The sequence below is a fragment of the Papilio machaon genome, chromosome 1, assembly GCF_912999745.1.
Source record: "Papilio machaon chromosome 1, ilPapMach1.1, whole genome shotgun sequence".
Lineage (NCBI taxonomy): Eukaryota > Metazoa > Arthropoda > Insecta > Lepidoptera > Papilionidae > Papilio > Papilio machaon.
This window is the reverse complement of record NC_059986.1, coordinates 2,434,260-2,453,771: the sequence shown is the minus strand read 5'-3', so window position 1 is coordinate 2,453,771 and position 19,512 is coordinate 2,434,260. Positions and strand designations below refer to the sequence as shown.

General features: G+C 33.6%; 1 protein-coding gene across 1 annotated transcript in view; it reads right to left on the bottom strand.

Annotated features, from left to right (window-relative positions):
- Nucleotides 1-1,735: 1,735 nt before the first annotated feature.
- LOC106714245 (protein Wnt-10b) overlaps nt 1,736-19,512 on the bottom strand; it is a 29,863-nt gene continuing 12,086 nt past the window's right edge. Inside the window, exons 3-6 of the mRNA XM_014507228.2 lie at nt 10,890-11,179; nt 2,547-2,678; nt 2,193-2,314; nt 1,736-1,970 (exon numbers count right to left, since the gene is read on the bottom strand). Of these exons, the coding sequence (XP_014362714.2) occupies nt 1,736-1,970; nt 2,193-2,314; nt 2,547-2,678; nt 10,890-11,179 (779 nt within the window). The remainder of the gene's footprint in view (nt 1,971-2,192; nt 2,315-2,546; nt 2,679-10,889; nt 11,180-19,512) is intronic.

Here is a 19,512-nt window from a genome sequence, read left to right as displayed (position 1 = left end):
TATCGTAACAACAACGCATCGGGGCAATACAAAAGAGGCTCTTGAACTGAGAGGCCAAATTAACTGGAACTAACAGGATAATTGTGTCGAAAGTCCATTGAGTTGTTGCTTCTGGTAACATAGACCCACTTGAAACATTGCTGGAGAGGTATTTATATGGCTCTTCAGTGAAATCATTTCATTTTATAAATAAAAAGTTGAAAAAAATTACTGACAGTCGCATTGTTTTGAGATAAGTAACAAAGTGTGACAGGAATGTTTTATATAAATGAGGAGCGTCGAAACACATTTTTTTTAAATTGTAAAAATATGGCCAAGTTCATGGTTCACAATCAATTGGCATCATAACAAAAAAATGTAGTTTTACGGTTTTTTTTTCGACGTTCCTCAAATATTTTGTTGACATACAAAGCTAAAAGATTGAAACAAATGTTCTATTAGAAAGTGTATTTTATTTTCTTACATAATCTTTGAAAAAACAAAGTACTTAAACTACAATAAATAATAGAGGTAAATAAATACAATGGAATGTTTGAAGCTATAATTCTAATTATGTATTTACAATTTCTAAATCAAATTAAATAAGTAATACTGGCCACTATAAATAAAACTAAATATTTGCAAATATGTACGTACGTAACGTGATGTATGCTGTGAGGCGGAATATGGATTGCAAATTAATTATGTCTACAAAATCCGATATTATAGTAGTTCCAAATATTTCTAGATAGATAAAAAGAAACGTATATTTGCCTACAACAAACCCCTTACATATATTGTGTTATCCATTTTATTTTCAAAGAAAACGAAAGTGATAACAATAATGTATTGTTTTTCGGTAATGGACACTCTACTGTTAACATTTACGTAAAAATAAATATTATAAAATAATTCAGTAAATATTTTACAAAAGTATAAAATATGGTAATGTATAAAATAACTTATTAATGCAATTTAAATTTGATTTTAATCTTAATTAAAATCATAACCTTCACATAACTCGTCTAAATTTACAAAATATTTTATTTTGTCTACAATCGATGTTATTATTAGGTTTGAAGAATCATTTTCAAATTGACCTAAAATATTATGTTACATAAGATTAAATATATACACAGTGGAATATGAAAAAATGTATAAATATTAAAAATTATCTTACTAATATTATAAATCCGAATGTTTTGATGGATGGATGGATGAATGTTTGTTAGAAGGTATCTCCAAAACGACTGCATGGATTTGAATAGAATTTGGTATAAATTTAGAATACTCTCTGGAAGAACACGCTACTAATTATGTTTATTTTTTAAATTCCGCACCAACGGACTCGTGGGTAAAAGCCAGTCTATTGTAATGTTAAAAAAATTTCCAACGTAAAAATGTGAACTGAAGTGTAAAGGGAATATGTGTGTTTTACTTTATCTTTTTATCATTAAAATTTTGATACACAGCCTGGATAAATTGAGCGTTTTTGTATTAATACGACGATAATAAGCGATAATACATTTGCATTTTTTCTTGTTCTGATTTTATAAGATTTCAAAATGGCGCTCCTTGAAAATTGCATCCAAAAATTATTTCTTAATCTATTCAATTTATCTACCTGTCATAAAACTATTTCAACTTCTATTCTTTATTACTTTATCTTACAAAATGTAAAACCTTGATTTTTTATTAATAATAAAATTAACACAAGATATCACATATTTGATGTTTCAAACTTAATATCACAAAGTTATTTGCACATGGCAACCCATTTATCGTCGTGGCACTTCTCACAGTCGACTCTGCAGCACCAGTGAAAGGTGCAGTTGCAGGGTTTGATGCTGGACCTGCGTATTAGGGCGTGACCTCGTCCGCAGCAGAGCAGGTCACAGGAACCCGTGCGGGACGTGCGCCCGATCCTGCAAACTCTGCCAGATGTGCCCGAAGAGTCCATACGTGGGTCTGCGTCGCAGAAACTTGGTGATCTAGAGTTAAATAGGTTTGAGAGAAATTAAATGTTTGATGTTTTCTTTTTATTTTAGTAAATAGTGTTGCAATAACTATTTGTTTAGGAAAATGTTTAGTCACTACGCTGATATAACAATAAATCTTTTTGTATATTTGTTTGTCTTTGAACAGTTCCGTTTATGATACACTATTGCGTGCAAGCCAAGTATAGTCCTTAATTTTATGTAACATGTACTTACTTTTCAAAGAACAGTAGGCTGGTTTTTGGCGCTGGTTTCGCTCGACTCCGCCTCTTACCACGCGGTCTTCCTCTTAGTACTGACATACCGTTGTTTAGCTCTTCTTGTGCCACCAGAAGTGCCTTTAAAATGAAATCTCACATTATTAACTGAGACATATTTACTCATTTGCTGCAATATATAACTTGCCTTTAATGAGTTGTCGAAAACATAATTATTTACTCTACATTATTTTATTTAAGTAACTGTTCCTAGTTTGAACAAAGATAAGGTACCAACATACTAAGAAATAAACGAAACGATTGAAACATATTTTACTAAAATGATCAACTCAAACAGAGATTGATAACTTACTTTCCGATATTGTCTTTTGATAGTAGAGGCGACGACCCGGAAATCTGGGGTAGCGCGCCAGCAGGTCCTCAGCTGACAGCTGCCCGACAGCCCGTGACACTTGCATCGCACTTCCATGTGCGATGAAAGGATCTGGAGTATCCAGAAATTACCCTTATTAGATTGCTAAAGTGATCCAAAATTGACTTCACTAGTTAGTCTTTAGAACGCCCACTATCTGCTACAACTGTTCCAATTCAATAAACAAATGTTTAAAATAATAATACCTTAAAAACCTAATAACATACAAAATTATTTTTCCATTACAGCAATACAAAATTATTATGCTGTATTAAAACTTTTAAATCGGTCATTTCACAAGGCGGCCGCTCGAAATCACAGAGCCGGGTTGTCGTCATACGTGACCGCATCTTTGGCACAATTACGGCCACCGCCACCCACTGCAGCTAGCTCATAACATTTACATAATTAAACGCCTCGGAGCAATCACTCTGACGTCTTAATTTCGCGAGCGCCGCCGGCCGAACGATTTCCCAAATTGAGTCGGAGCAAAAATTCAAATAAATCGGCGTTTCGGAACGCCCACCCATCCCTTTCGGCTTTAATAACGTAGCATTACGAGCGTCCGCGATAGAATTCGCCACCCAAGACGTTTGTAATACGTCGTAATGAAGCTGGAATATTAAAAATGGACTCGAACCGCTTATTATGTTCTCACCTCGGCGGGCGGCTCGTGAAATACGGCCGGCGGCTCGTGAAATACGGCCGGCTAATGTGGCCCCGGAGCCCTCAGGCCGCAGTCCTCCTGACCGACACTCGAACAATGCCCCAGCGGTGGCGCTATTTAAAGGACTTCGCGATCCGAAACGAAAAGTTTGTATTAAATTAAAGAAACATTTAAAAAAGAAATTTTACGTTTGACATTTTTTTGAAATACAGAATTTATTCTGCACGTTTTCCGAACTAAAATCTAATCAAAGGATTTGGTTCCTTAAAAATAGCTTTATTTAGTACTAATCCTCCAATCCACGGATCCACATAATCCAATTTTTAGTTTAACTTTATCAATTTTTCAAGTTGATATTTTTCATGAATATGTACAAACAATTTCCGTAAAAAGGATATTTATATTTTTAAATATATTTTTCGTTGGTTCGAATTTAATAGTTTAAAAGTTTTATCTGCACTTAATATTATAAAGAGGAAATATTTGACTGTTTGTTTGTTTGCATTGAATACACACCAAAACTAGTGAACCGATTTAAAAAATTCTTTCAACGATTGTAATCTATACATAACCCGAGAGAAATTGATTGTATTTATTACCAGATTTTCTTTTAAATACCCGCGGACGAAGTCACGGGTGACTTCTAGTAAGTTATAAAAATATGTTTGTTTTATACTAAAATTAACACACTTAAAGTATATTAAGCTTTAAGTGCACACTTAAGTAAAGAGAGAACACTTAATAAAAATAATTGGATTATTATAAACCTGTCATTCAATAATAATACACTTAAGAAATGAAACACTCGAGATATAAATGATTTGTATATTCTTTGAAGTAATGACAGACATTGAATAAGGATTGTTGATCGCTTCACTATTTGACGAGATTAAAGATGACGTCATATAGTTACAAACAAAACGATTGGTAGCTAATCTAATGTTAAACGTTGTAACACATCAACCTGTAATTATCTACGAATAGGAAATTAAGTTCGAGCTCCTAGTGTATAATCTACTTGAGATAATTATAAATGTGTAGAGGTGACTTTGTCTGGAGGTTGCCATTAAAATAAAATCGCTATTAACGGATATTGCTTGCCTAACGCGTCTCACATTATTTATTACGAACGGTCAAGTAAATCCCAGACTAAGTAATAGCCTTATTTTCTGAGCTATTAGTACTTGGTAGTTTAATAATTATTAATTAATTTATTTTATAGAATAAGTGACATGTTATGTACAGAGATAAAAGGTAAATCAAAAAATGTAATGGGAATGTACTTAGCTACAAGAGTAGATCAAGACCGACGAAAGTTTAGATTCAAAAAGGGAGTGGATTCAGATATTCCGGCTGATAGAGATTATTGGAACGAAGTTCCTTATCGCGCGTTGTGAAAGGGGGCTAGACGGAAAAAATTCTTACGAAAAGTTGTCACGACACTTTTTGCTATAGTAAGCTATTGTAAGCTGTGCGGCGTCGCATGTTTCTCTGTCTGTCTCTCTCTCTCTTATAGAAAGCAAGCCAGATATTTTCATTTCTATTTCGCAATGAACAGTATGGTGTCGCGACTTAAAAAAAATAAAAAAAATGTTATTACAATTCCTTCACTAATTAATCGAAAGGAACTTCGTTCCATCCGGGTGTCTCTTGACACCTCTCAAGTTTTTTTCCTTCTTATGCGTCCCCTTTTCCGCCAAATCCACCTAACCTTCACATCTCTTCCTTACAAGAAAAGGATGGCTAGGGAAAGATAAATAAAATTACAATTCAGAATAAATGCGGAATTGTTTATTTAAACGGTTGATTTCAATACGACTTTATTAAATAGCAATTATCTTGCTTAAATATTGTTATTTATTAATAAAATAGATAAATTTATGTTAAATGACTTATTATAAATTCTGCCAACGACTACAAATATACGTAATTAGGAAGACATTTAGCGATTTAGAGTTATTTAAATTTAATGAAGATATATTGCACATTCGAATCAAACGATGCATTTTTATTTTTTTATCCTCATATGGTAATAAAAATTATGTTTATACCTGTTCAGATTTAATATTGTCATTTAATTATTTAGTAGTATTATTTAATTATTTATGGAAAGTATAAATTACACTAATTAATAATTAATAAAAAATGATTACCTACAAGATACAAAATAAGATAAAAAAAAAACTGTCACAACAATTTTCATTTTTCGATATACAGACTGTGAAGAACAAAATATTCGTAAATATATGTACAGTGTACTTTAAAGAAAATATTTAGGACGAAATACAATTATAAACCTAACTTAACCCGTCACGTTCCGTCTCCCTAAATGGCGTAAAGTGGATTGCGGAGGTTCCACACACCAAATGGAGGTCCGTGATCTCTACCTACCCCTCTGGGTTATAGGCGTGAGTTGTGTGTGTGCCTTTGTTGTGTTTTATGAGAATTACGAATCGTAATAGTTTCAAATGTCCTCAGAGACACAAAAAAGTTACTAATCGTTGACTCTTAACACTAAAAATATAAATCTTAATAATAAACTAAGATTACTTCCATCTGCCAATTAACGTATGTGAATTACTCTTTAGTTCTACCATAGTGAATAAAACCACAATCTCGTCGACTATCACACCGAATTGACTAACGCTAATAGGTACTAGATGACCGTATCTAATTCTACGTACAAATTAACCATTAGTGAAACCACACACAGCGTACCTTTAACTATAATGTAAAGAAACGAATACAAAGATTTTATATATGTATGTTATTATATCTATGTATATAAACATTAATATGTCTGATGTAATCTATATAAAAAAGTTGAAAGCACAAAGCATTGATACTAAATCGATATCGAGCATTCGTCTGGACGTAACAAAATATTAACTCATCGAATCGATTTTTTTATAACATAATTATCACCTCGACTCTAATGCGGTACCTAATTTCTTGTTCGGCTCCGAGATGGGAGATCTTTTATGGTCCCGAGATAGTGACCTGCTATCACACCGTAATGTAATTTGCGACTTTTGTTGATTTTTTGTAAAAAAAATTCTTTTAGTACTTAAAAACAACATCTTAGCTGTTAGTGATAAAATGTAAAATTGCAGATTTTCTTTTGAAAGTGTCCCACTCGCCCTTTTATGATATGCATTGAATGCTCAACTATTTAGACTTTTCTTAGTATCGACTATTTGGTGTGAACTTATTTTTTCATATGTAAAACACATAACCATGGCTTAAATGCGTGTGTGTAATTAAAAAAGAAATCCCATAAAAATATTAGAATTATTAATTCCGCTTAAAAATTAACTGCGATAGATATGAAATAAACGATATAATTCCTACAATCATTCATCAAACCATTAATTGACCAAAGAAACACGAATCATCATATAAAAATTCCGATTCGAATGTGAATCGCCGAGCGCAATCCATGTAAAATTCGTTACGCAACAGTGTGAATGCGGTCGAATTTATTTTGACATTAATAAAAATATCATCGCGGGGGTTATTACAAGAGAGCGTGTCTAACAGAGATCTCACTGGGCGGCTGTTAATTATGTGCCTACAAAACAAAATGGTAGAACTCCGGAACAATGGTCAAGTGTGCGGTCTGGGACCACCAGGCGTGCATCTTACTGCGGACTATACACCGTATCGTAATCGATGGAATTATTGGTATGTTTCATAAAAATACTACATTTTATTATCATCGGTATATGCAAAACCTGTAGTTGAAGGAAAACACGATTTGAAAAGAAGTAAATAATAATAATAATAATAATAATAAATACATACTAACATTACTATACAAGTTGGAACTTAAATTCAACGTTTCCTTAGGACAGATGTCTTACGCTTTTTTGTTTTGTCTAATGATTGAACTGATCGGGAAATCCCATTTCTAATCCTTTTTTCTTTTTATAACTTCCTTAGTGAACGTTTGCTTTTTTACACCCCTCTTCTGTATCTAATAAATGTTGGCAAAACAGCTGAATTTACTAATACAGTAACTTTTTCATAAAAGTATATCTAAAATGTACTTAAAATAGGCTGAATCTCTACCAAAGCTTTAATATTTTTATATCACTATCTTATTTTAGGTACAAGTCGATATATTTAACAACATATAAGATCGTAAAGCAACATTGTATGTCGATCATTAGCTTTAAATTTTTATTACGACCACAGGCATCAAGCTCGTAAAATGTCAAATTAAACTATGTGTTAATAGTGAGTTATGTAAGAATTAAAAAGCTATTTGGCATATTTCACGACCGCTACCGCATTAAACCCAGCCAGTGACTAATTGAGTGCATTTATTTTATTATTATTGGACGTTATTATAAATAGGAATTATCGTTAGAAGTATATAATTTATTATTATCTTAGTTAGCTTGTTTGTTTACAAAATATGTATTTATTTATTAGTACTTGAATATATTATTTAATTGAAAAGTATTTAGTAGTTTAGCGGTTAATGTATATCGATGAATCGAAACATGTTTTAAAAATACGCAATAAAGAATGTGTAAGCACAAACATGTCTGAACATGTCAGTATCATGTGAATTTGATGTAAAATCTTTGCATATCTGTTTTTAAAAACGCTTAAAATTAAGTAGGTAATGTACATAATCAATTGTAACTTTGTAGCGAATAGAAGAGATTATGTTGCTTATCAGAGGTATTGTAAAAGAGTGATTACTCTTTATTATGTAAACTTTTCACACTAAATTACCCTATTTTGCAGCAGTCCTTAGTTCCAGTAACAGTGTATAGTTCAAGTTGGCAGTCGGTAAACAATTTGACTATTACTATTCCAAAATACAACCTTTAATTGTTTACGTTCATTATTTCAGTTTAAATAACAGTAAAAATCCTTAATCGACGTAACTTAAGTCGTAACTTAGGTGTGTAAAACAGTTAAATTATCTCGCCATAAACACTGCCTGCGGTCTGTACACACTAAATTAAGCTTCCACTATATAATTAACAAATATAAACGAATTATAAATTAATAAATTTGTAGCTACACGACGTGTTTGTATTAAAAAAAAAAGAACAAATGTAAGGACGTAAATAAAAATGTATTAATCGTAAATCCTACTAATAAGTAAGCGCGAGACATGGTATGCCGCTTTACTGTCAGATTTGGTAACGGATACTAATATAATATTGTAACTTAGTTTTAATGTTACTGTTAATTAACTTTTTGGTAACCCTTAACTTTACTACAATAAGGACTGATTTCGCTTGATTCGAAGTTTATTAATGGTATGTATAAATTAGTTTTGTTGTATTTAAGTTCGGTCTGACATGTTTATTATTAGACGGAAGAGGCCTATTAAATTATTAGAAGTAATCCCAGTACGGTAGGTCCGGTATTTTGGCTCGGCTGTCGGTTGGTCTGTCGGTGTCAGTACGGAATACTTATTGGACAATAACAAATCAGTGCTTCTGACATATTTATATGACAGGAGCGGCGGCGCGTCTCACAAACCAGAACTGACTAGTACTTATTTTAAAAGCGTAACGATCTCTTTGTTTCTCGTTATGATAAATGTTTTACTTTTTCTAGTATTGATATTTATTGCTAGTAATGTATTTAATTGTTTTCCTTCATCTTAATTGTAACTTTACTTGTTGTACAAATTCTTAAGTTAAAAAAGAACGGACTAAGATAAATTTCTTACATTTCACATGTACTTAAAATAAATAAAAAAATGAATAAATCGATTTGACATTTTCAAGTTAATCATTCAAAAGCAAGCTTAATTAATTATGAAATGAAAATAATAAAATTTCGTTACTCAATACTCAATCCAATCGTACTGTTACAAAGAAAAGTAAACAACTAAATGAATATATAAATATTTTAGTCACAAACAAGTTCGATCATTTAGTTTTATTTATGCTGAATATTTGGCAAAAGGATGCATCGAATTGAATATCAGCCAAGACCCAGTTATAAACGAATAGATTAAAACTGACCCCAATTTTATTTATTGCATAACTTTTAAACGATTCGATAAAGAATTACGTCTTCATTTTTATTTCTCGTAATTGCATTTAATTAAGTTATAACTAAGTTTTTCTATGCGACTGCATATAATTTTGAGACAGATTATAATGAATTTCCATTTAAAAAAATTATTATTATTTTATTGGATGAAGAGACTGTCCGAAAATGTTCTTATAACAATCATGGGCCACGCTGGAGTTGATTATCACTGCTAAAATATGAACTTAGGTCCAATAAGTTCTTAAACCTATAGGGGATCCATCGTAAAAATTTAATTCGTTCATTTTGCGATATTACTCGTAAAATAAAATACTTATACAAGGCAGGTTATTATAAAATCATACAATTATACAAGACTTTTAATATATGTCGAGTGGCGTAAGCTACGGGTAGATATATTTTATGTTATATATAGACGTAACGGTCAAACGGACCACCCATATTGGTGATTACAAAGGGCTCCTCCCACAAACCGCTCTTCAATTCGAACTAAATAAGTGTTGCATTCCACTGACGCCTCCGTCATCCATTTGAGCACCTACATAATTTCACCTTTAAAATAGCTACACTTACCTGACCCATTACGAATTAGATGAGTCAATTTATTCTGTACTATATAAAGTTTCAGGTTAAACTGGACAGTTACCAGGCGAGCAGTAATAACGATCTTTATGTCAAAATAGAGGTACACTACGTGTCACATTGTTTTATAGTCAAGGAAAACAACCGACCCTGTAATTTGGTGCGTCTGATTAAGCCATTGAAACGTTTTTTGTGATTATTTTTAACAGACTATCAAGAGATGTTTAAGGTCATAAAATTTTATGGCTTGATATTTTCGGAATATTGTTTTCGGTCGACACTTTTTTATGGGCACGTGAAAAGTTTGGTTATTATAATAAATGAAATGTATGTGTAAAAATTTGCATTATAATATTTATAAAAAATGAATTTTATTTTTTTATCTTATTTTATTTTGAACACAATGTAAAAATAAATTTGAAGTTACATACATTGCAGGTTATTGACCTATGTATTATAATTAAAAAAAAAAATGTATCACATAGAATATTCATTTTGGTGTATGAGATTAAATCTTCAATTCACCCCCTGTTATAAAGGTATACACGCTCACTGTTAATAAAGTCAATTGGAGAGTCATCAAAGTTAGTGTCTTTTGATAGTGAGCTCTCCCCTACGAGTATATCCTTGTTTAGTAGATCAAAGGTAGTTTGTAGTCACCCTTATAATTTGTTTGTTGTTCTAATTCCTAAGTGATTCTTCTTCTGAATAAGTTTTAGACCTACTTTATCTGTTTTGAGATTTTTCAAAGTTATAAAATTTTAATAGAGTTTTGGGAAAAATTGATTAAGATGCTATTATATGCCTACGCCTAGATATATTATGATAATTAAAAAAAATATCGAGTGTTCGTCTCGGTACAATACTGTGTCTGTAAGACAGTAAAACATAGATCGGGAAAAACACAAATGGGGCGACATGTCTAAACATTACTTTTCTAAATATGATACGATCTTCCTTTTCCTCCTACAATTTATGATAGATAAAATCAATTAAACACTCACCGTTCTCCCTGCGTTATTATTGTGCACATTAATCTTGGACTGCAGATCGTCCACCTGTTCTCTGACATCTAGAAACTTTTTCGTGAACTCTATGCCGTATGCCAGATTATGGGAGCAACCGCTCCATTCCCATTTGTTTGCCCTTGTTCTTCCTCTGGGATCGTGTGAGGTGCGATACCCTAAGGAATCGCAACCACACGACAGAAGCCGGCCCTGGGCACACGCCCTGGCGATGGCGTGCGCTACCCCTGCTGATGTTAGGGCGTAAAGGTACGCCGATTCACGAAAACCTGTAAGAAAACAGTTTTAACTCAATAATTTAAGAAATAAAGCAGTTAATTTAGAAATATTTTCCAATAGTAACTTGACTTTTCTGATAATTTCAATGAACCGTTTCCTTTTAGTTACCGTAAAGATAGTCCGATACTTAAAATGTTTAGATATTGCTATTTACAGCATATAAATGTGAATCGTTTTAATTATTAATTAAAAATTAATCTAAATATTAAATAAACTTAACATACAAAAACATAAAAATCTAGATAAAAGTCTAAAAGTCTAGGATAAAAAACAAAAAGGAAAAACAACCAAGAAAAGAATATAAATTATAGTTGAACATCTGGATACAGACTGTATTATAGTCCCGGACTATAAAGGTAGTTGTAATACCGTTGCGGAGTTGAAAGTTTATTGCTCAATAAATGTTTAAGAGATCATACGAATCGAGCTTTCATCGGGATATAATCGATTAAATCGCTATTAAACTTAATTTTTTTAATATTCTGTGTTGCAACAAGATCTTAGTAAAAGATTTTTATTATATTTTTAAATGGGTTTCTCATGTAAATTATGAAGATTATTTAGTTTTCCAAACAACGATAGTACAACAGAGCTTTTTTAATTGTCAATTAGTGACCACCAACATATTAAACTCATACTTAACTCAAGGTTTATTAGTTAAATCTTTATTTAACCTTTCTCTAATTCTACGTGAGATTTGATACAAGCAAACCAATTTATGGTCAATTTTCTTATTTTATAAATCCTACTTTGATTCATTTACACGTCTTTAAGAAAAACATTTTCATCCCTTCTAGAATGAGAATAGAATTCCAAAATCATATCGATATATATCAGTCATAAACCTGAGACATTCCACGTATACTTTAAAAGGAACGCGGAACGTTTTTGATAGCAATTTATCTATTTTATTGCTATAAATTAAACGCTGGAACCATTCGAGATACAGAGATAAGCTATTGGACCCGCACAATGTAATCTTATTGCCTTATTCAGTATGATAGGCTATTTGCATTTGAGTTGGAACAAGACGCTCGAAGGCTTAGTTAATTGTGTTCGCTATTAAATCTCCTTAAGTTAATAATGCGCTATTCTAACTATTTAAGTATGTTAAACTGAATGGAACATTCTGAGCCATTACATGGATTTTAAAAGCTATCGCTCTTTAATAGGCTATTAAGCTACTGCAATTCGAACCATCTGTCGATTTGCCTATCCTAATTCTATAGTATTAATCTTACTAATATTTTAAATGCAAATGTTTGGATGGATGGATGTTTGTTTGAAGGTATCTTCAGAATGGCTCAATGGTTCTAGATGAAATTTGACATAGTCGTAGATTATAGTCTGGAAGAACACATAGGCTATATTATGTTTTCTGTTAATTCCGCACGGACGGAGTCACCTGCGACAGCTAGTTATTCATAACATAATATGAGTGTATATTCATATGTATAAAATAGAAATACAACGTGTAGAATGTTACGAACCTGTTAGACAATTATTTGTGTTTTCATTGACCAAAAATCTATCGACCAAAATTAAACGCGTATTCCAATACTCGTAGCAGATATTATTGCTTATAGATTTTAAGATAATTTTGAGTATTTGTTAAGTAGAATTAGTACCACTCAAAATTCTGTTAGCAAATTATTTCTACAAAGTCAAATCGTATTAGTGCACAGTAAATTTATTGGATCGATGTAATAAATTGATTCGGTATCGAGTCTTTGAGTGCCTTATCTGAATGGATTAGTACTGGCTCCTCGTGTAAAGGCAGCCTAATTGAAGCTCGAGATACGGCTCATTGCAGTAATGGCATTTTTATTCCTTACCCACATCCACGCCGGACGTTTGTAGATAAATCGAACGGCTGAATCTTACGGCAATATTGATAATGCCTGACTAATTTCTGCATTTATAAACTAAATTGTTATTTGCAATTTTATACGCTTTCATGTCCTGAGCTTAGGAATCTTGTAGTCTTATGGTTGGTTTCGGAGACCAAAATCTCTGTATAAGATACATCTTCATCCCTGTAATCATCTTTGACAAGAAGAGATAACTATGTTTTAAACGGAGATTGGTCTCAAAAACGCACGGTAAATAAACGATATTTATGACATACCAGCTCCGTATAAAACTGAGCCTCTTCACTATATGCCAACAACGCATTCTATCATACTTGGGCCACACAATTCGTAGAGGAGACGAAAGTCTAGATAAACTGATTGTTGTCGGTAACACTAAAGGAAAAAGATTGCGCGGCTTCTCGCCAACAATATGAACTGACCGATTCAAGGATATGTCTACAAAATTTTACACCGTTGTGAGATAAACGCTGGACAGTGGAGGCATATCATTCGCTCCAGATGTAACCCTGCACATGCTGATCACGATCCTCGGAAATGAGGTACTTAGAGAGATGACATAAAACTGTAGGTAATTGTACATTATTAAATCCAAAAGTAATTTTGCTCAAACATAGACAAATGCTCAAAAATTTTAAATTGTGTGTTACACTTTTATTTAGTTACTCTACTTTTTGATGTCGTGTTTTTGAATCTCAAAGAATTTCCTTACTTGAATGACGATTTCACCACTCCACAGTGAAATGAATTTGAGTCATAAAAATATTTTTATTTCCGTTAGCGAATATCTTATTCAGTGTAACGATTCCGGATACCGCGGAACAATTACGAGGACTTGAGATAAATGCGTCATAAAGTGTGAGTAACGCGTACAAAAAGGTTGATTTCGAAAACAGCTGATCACTGTCACGGTTCTAGGTCATCAAACCGCGACAGACAAAAACTGAAGACATGATTTATTATGATTCATCTATAATAAAATGGTAATCATTATAAATCAAGCATTATCTCGTTCAATGATCGCTCCTCAAGATGAATTAATAAAACCTTTGCTTTTTATATATCACGATATTAAAAATAATTTCAGTTTAAAGGTTATTTTAAACACTATATTTATTAACCCAATATGTAAGGTATACCGTCCTTATATTATATACGAAATATTGATAATTACATACCTACTTAATTTACTACAGGTTATTTACCAAATTCATCATCTCCTTGACCTTGTCCCACCTACGTATGGTCGGTGCACCAGGTTTCCGTCCTCCAAATGAATCTGTCTGCCGTCATCTCCATTGTCACCCCTTCTTGATCATGTCATCTTTCACGCAATCCATCCATCTCTTCCTAGGCCTACCTCTACCGGTGTACCCCTGTAGAGGGGTACACCGGTAGAGGAGACTCATACTTAACTTTCTCTTTGCCACATGCGATTCTTCCTTCCTCATAACATACCCATACCGCGCTAACCTTTTACTTCTTTTTCCTTAAGGGTTATTTACCACATTCCTATTGAAAAATACGAATCAAATGAGACTTCAGTCGTCAAAATTTTGTTCACTTTTCTCGAAGCCAAAAGGCTTTAAGAAAACACAATCAGAAAACATACACTTGCAGAAAATATCGCATAGAACTGCAAGAATTCGAGTTTTCAAGATTTCTATTAAACATTTTTAAAGTTACGGTATCTTAAAATTAAATCAAATAACTGTTACATTTTACAAAGTAACAAATTAGAATTTATTTCTTCTGCAGTGTCGTGAAGTATAAATAATAATGTACAATATTACAATATCGAGATCGTGTACTGTCTGTTGACGAATGTTACGGTGCCCAGCGCCATATAAGTGATCCGTGTTATTGTTTATTTATAAAGTTAGCTCGAACGCGACGCGGTTTTTCCGAGTGACCAGTGACAAATTTATATTTGTCGATTCGACGAGACGCGATAGAATCGATACGTCTCGATTTATAGCACGCTCTGTTGATCGATTTCGATGATTTCGAGTTATGGGCGCCCTGACCAGTGAGTCGCTTTACTGTTATGCTGGAATTTATACGGTGGTTCTAAAGGTTTGTTTGCTTATGTAATTTCTACTCTTTCATCTTATGTGATATAACCTTTCCTTTTATTTTTTTTAATGTTCGACAGTGGCCTGATTAAATTCGATTGATAAATATTTGATTAGTAATTTAATCGAAGGACCATTATAATATTTGATGTGATCCTTAGATTTTTCTGAAAGAAAGATGGCTACTGTTTATGATACATTTGCCTTACCATTTCAAAACTTCATTTTTATCATCTACAGACTAATAAGGTATATAAGTAATGACTATTGACACTTACAATTGGGTTCGTCACTTATCCTACAAAATTAAACTAACCGATTTTACAATTTGGTAGGTAAGTAACCTCTCTGTAGTAGGTGATTAAAATGCACTATAAGAAAATAACTTTTTGTAACCTTTTAATATTTATTTCATTTATTGTATTCGTTTATTCAACTGCATTAAGGTTGAAAATCGATAATTCTCTAATCGACTTTAATAAATTCCATCGCATCGATTTCTTTTCGACTACTTCCAAAGAAATGCTCTGGATTTGGACGCATGACAGATTTTAAATTCCTCTCTTACACTTGTGACATTACTTTTTATTCTCTTTTCTTTCAATAATGCATCACAAGTGTTCATTTTCGCTGCACAAGGAAAAAGTAAGTCGATTAATGACACTCGTATGCAAGTCAAATATTGGCCCTGTATAATTTGTAGCAGAATTATAAATGATGATTAAAAAACTTTTAGTTAGCTTCGGATTTAACTCATGTTTATTAAATAAGAACTTACATGAATCCAGAATTTGCCATGATTCACATTATGAGTATTAGTGGGAGATTTTCGGCTATAAGTTTTATCTAGCGTTACATATTTCAGTAACTATGTTATTAAGGATGTTTTTATAGTGTTGTAAGATTTTATCGACACCTTGAAAAATATTGAAATTTAAAAATCTGGCTGTAAAAGTCGTCTTGGCGCCGTTGTGCAAAAAAAATTGACATCCCCAACTCACCAATAAGTAAATACAAATTTCAATTATCATTTTAAAACGTTTTATTTAATCCCCGTTTATTTATTTAAATATGTATGTTCGCAACATTTTATTTAATCGAATGCGCATATGTGATAGGTTTTTCCGAACAATGGTCAGCGGTGGTCGACTTTTTCTACAGCGTGTTACAACCTCGCGCATACGCATTGCACATCAACCCGTGATTTACGATGCGCTTTGCCATTTTAAAATAGTTTTTAGTTACATGACTCGATTTCAGGTTGATAGACGCTAAATGTGGTGCCAAAATGAATGAAATCGCGTCAGTTTTTTGTTCACCGCTGGGATTCTTCGTAAACAGCTCTTTTATTACTAAAGGGTCTCATTAAACGACACATTAACAACTGCTTGCATTGAGAATTATATTCAACAGAAACCACACATTTAAACATTGTTTATCCTTTTAAAATTAAAAAAAGAGAATTCACTTCTATGATGATCCAAAGGAAAAGAAAGACGGGCATATCCAAGGAACGAAAAGAAGCATAGGGGAAGGTTGTTCGACACTGTGCCTAAAATCATCCACCAGATCAGACGATATATGTCTAATCTCTTTTAACCGGTTTGGATAGATAATAAAAAAAAAATACGGCTAAATTATTGCATCTCTTAGAAGTATCCAACAGAAGGTTTTAGGTAGCTGTGGTAGATGCCAGTATTAATAAAATCTGTTGCACGAATGGGCCGATCGGTACAATACCATGACCACACAGAAGATAGTCGTGAAGTGGAAGCAATTCCGAGTTTTGTCTGATGTTTGTGCGCCTCGGGGGCCTAATTTTAGTCCCCTTCACCTTCCTATCCTTTTCTTATAAGAAAAGGGTGGGAAAGTATTAGAGGAAGAGGAAATAATCTTTTCTGTGCATTCTCTCTTTCTTCGACTTAAAGTAGGCAATGCATCTACAATTACGGATGTCTATGGGCAGCGGTTGCTTCGCTATTTCGGTGAATTCAGGCCACTTGCTTGTTTGCCACCTTATGACATAAAAATGCCTCTGTTTATGGTCGATACTTCTATCTACAACAACGTATCATCACCAATTGTAACGTAGCTTTGTATCGTACTTATTGTTAGTATAAAAGATAGCAAACAATCTATTCAAAAGAATTATCAGAAAAATGTTGATTATATAAGAATTCGGCAGCGGCCGGCGAGGGTTGTGTAGCAATTAAGTATCGTCTGGAGCCTGGGCTGTGGCGAATCGCTAATCACCGAGACCGGACGACAGCCGCGACCTCGTCCGTGTCAAACGAAAAGTCCCTCGTAATTTAACACGTATATTGATCGTTTTATAATACGAACTTTGCTGTACATCACTGCCAAAAACGAGCAAACGGGTCACTTAATGTAAAGAGTAAAAATGAAAATAGTGAATCAAATCTGATTGCCAAACACATGTAAGGAAAAACACTAATCAGACGTAACGGATAAATATAATTTTAACCTCATACAATATTGTTATATTGTACTTTTTCAGTAGGTATAAGCTGACATAGCTATATTAAGCTATATTAAGCTATATTAACAGCTGTATATATGGATTTTATTGTTCTTATAAAATCAGGTGACTGATCATAGATGTTGGTTTGATGAATCCTCTATTTAAATATTTACTAATAATATTATGTGGAACCATTTAAAATGAAGTCCATCAAAAAAGTTTTCAAAAATCCGCAACATCACTAAAGCCCTCCTTGACTTAATTAAACCTTAAAAGCGGCCGTCACAATCCGATAGTGAACAAAGAGACGAAAGGAAAAAAAGCCACTCAATGTCACGTCCGAAACCGGGAACTTTGGACAAATTCATATTTTTATGGGGCCTTTTGTGTGTTTTTTCTCACAGTTGAGAGGCATCTGAAGCAGCACGATTCAGTAACGCACCGAGGATGATGTTATCTTGGCCATTAGAAGGTCGCACCACATCTCAGCATTGAGACATTTTGACACGTTCTCTTTTTGTTTAAGTCCTTTTGACAATTGTTATTTTTAGCTATCGGGGGCTCTTGCGACGTTTGCAAAATTCAGTAATCTTGTAAACTTGGACTATCTAGACGTGGTATTTTTTTAATAAAAACATCACAACTATACTGCCAAATTCTCACGATGAAGGCCTGCCTGATAAGACAGCATTTTAACACATACATTTTTTGCGTATTGTTAAACAAGCAGTTCGTCGTTTCTGTCTCGTCACCCGCAGACACGTTGTTGATATAAAATGCCAATAAATGTCACTTTTTTATGACGCGATCGCTCGGAGGATTCACGTCACGTGCGCGGCGCGTCAGATCCGTATCGCGCGAGGCCGCCAGCCGCCACCCTGGCTGCTCTAGAGACTGCGAGCGCCATTCTCTCACGTGATGTCGTCGCCGGCCGCCGCTCAATCTGATCTCGAGCTAATCGCAGTTCCATCGGCCGCTATTAACGCCCGAGGCGAAAACATTCCCCACAATGGCCTCATTAGCTACACAAAAGTCATTAAATAGTTGACAGTGGTGCATTGTGCCAGCATCACGTACGACAAGAGCGCTAACAACGTGTGGAGGATCTCAGGGAAGCGGAACCAATCCCGCGAGCCGCCCGGGACGCCCCGGCCGTCCGATGCGTCCTTTCATCGACGTATCTACACGTCGAACAAAAAACGCCAACGGTCCCGAATGATTATTATCTTTCTTCGTCGATCATCGATCGCTATTATCCTATTTAAAAGCCTCTCGATTTGTTCTTCGGCCTTTTTGCCCTTCATTTTCTATCTGGCGTTTCAATTCGGAACTCCGACAATGGGCGAGTTAAGAAAGATGTTTAAGTGTTTAGTTACGCTGTTTTTTCACAACTTTTCAATTTCAACGGAATCGTGTCGTTGACGGGCCGGAAGGTGTCGTCACGGGGAATTAATAATACTAATAGTGCACGGTACTTTCGAATAATATGAATTGTCAAATAAATGTCCTCCATTAATTTTGGTTCTTTTACGAATTAAGAATTTCTAGCACAAGGCATGGTGTCTGGTTGTTAATAAATACTACTTAATTTTTTTCTTTTTATTCCTAATCAAAACTGGAATCCAATATTTCAATATCAACACTTAAAATATTAAGTGTTCATATTGAAAATACAAAATATTAAGACCACCCAGCAATACACGAAACTTGATTTTGACTAATCCAGAATTTAATCAGGTAATGAAACTTTGAATTGAAAAAAAAAATATTTCGACGGACACAAAATTCGAAGTTGATTCTGTGTTAAAGCAATACAAGTTAAGATATTAATTGGAGGAGTGTCGGGGGGTGCGGTGTGCGGCAGGCGGGGGGCGCGGCGGGCGCGGCCGGTCGGA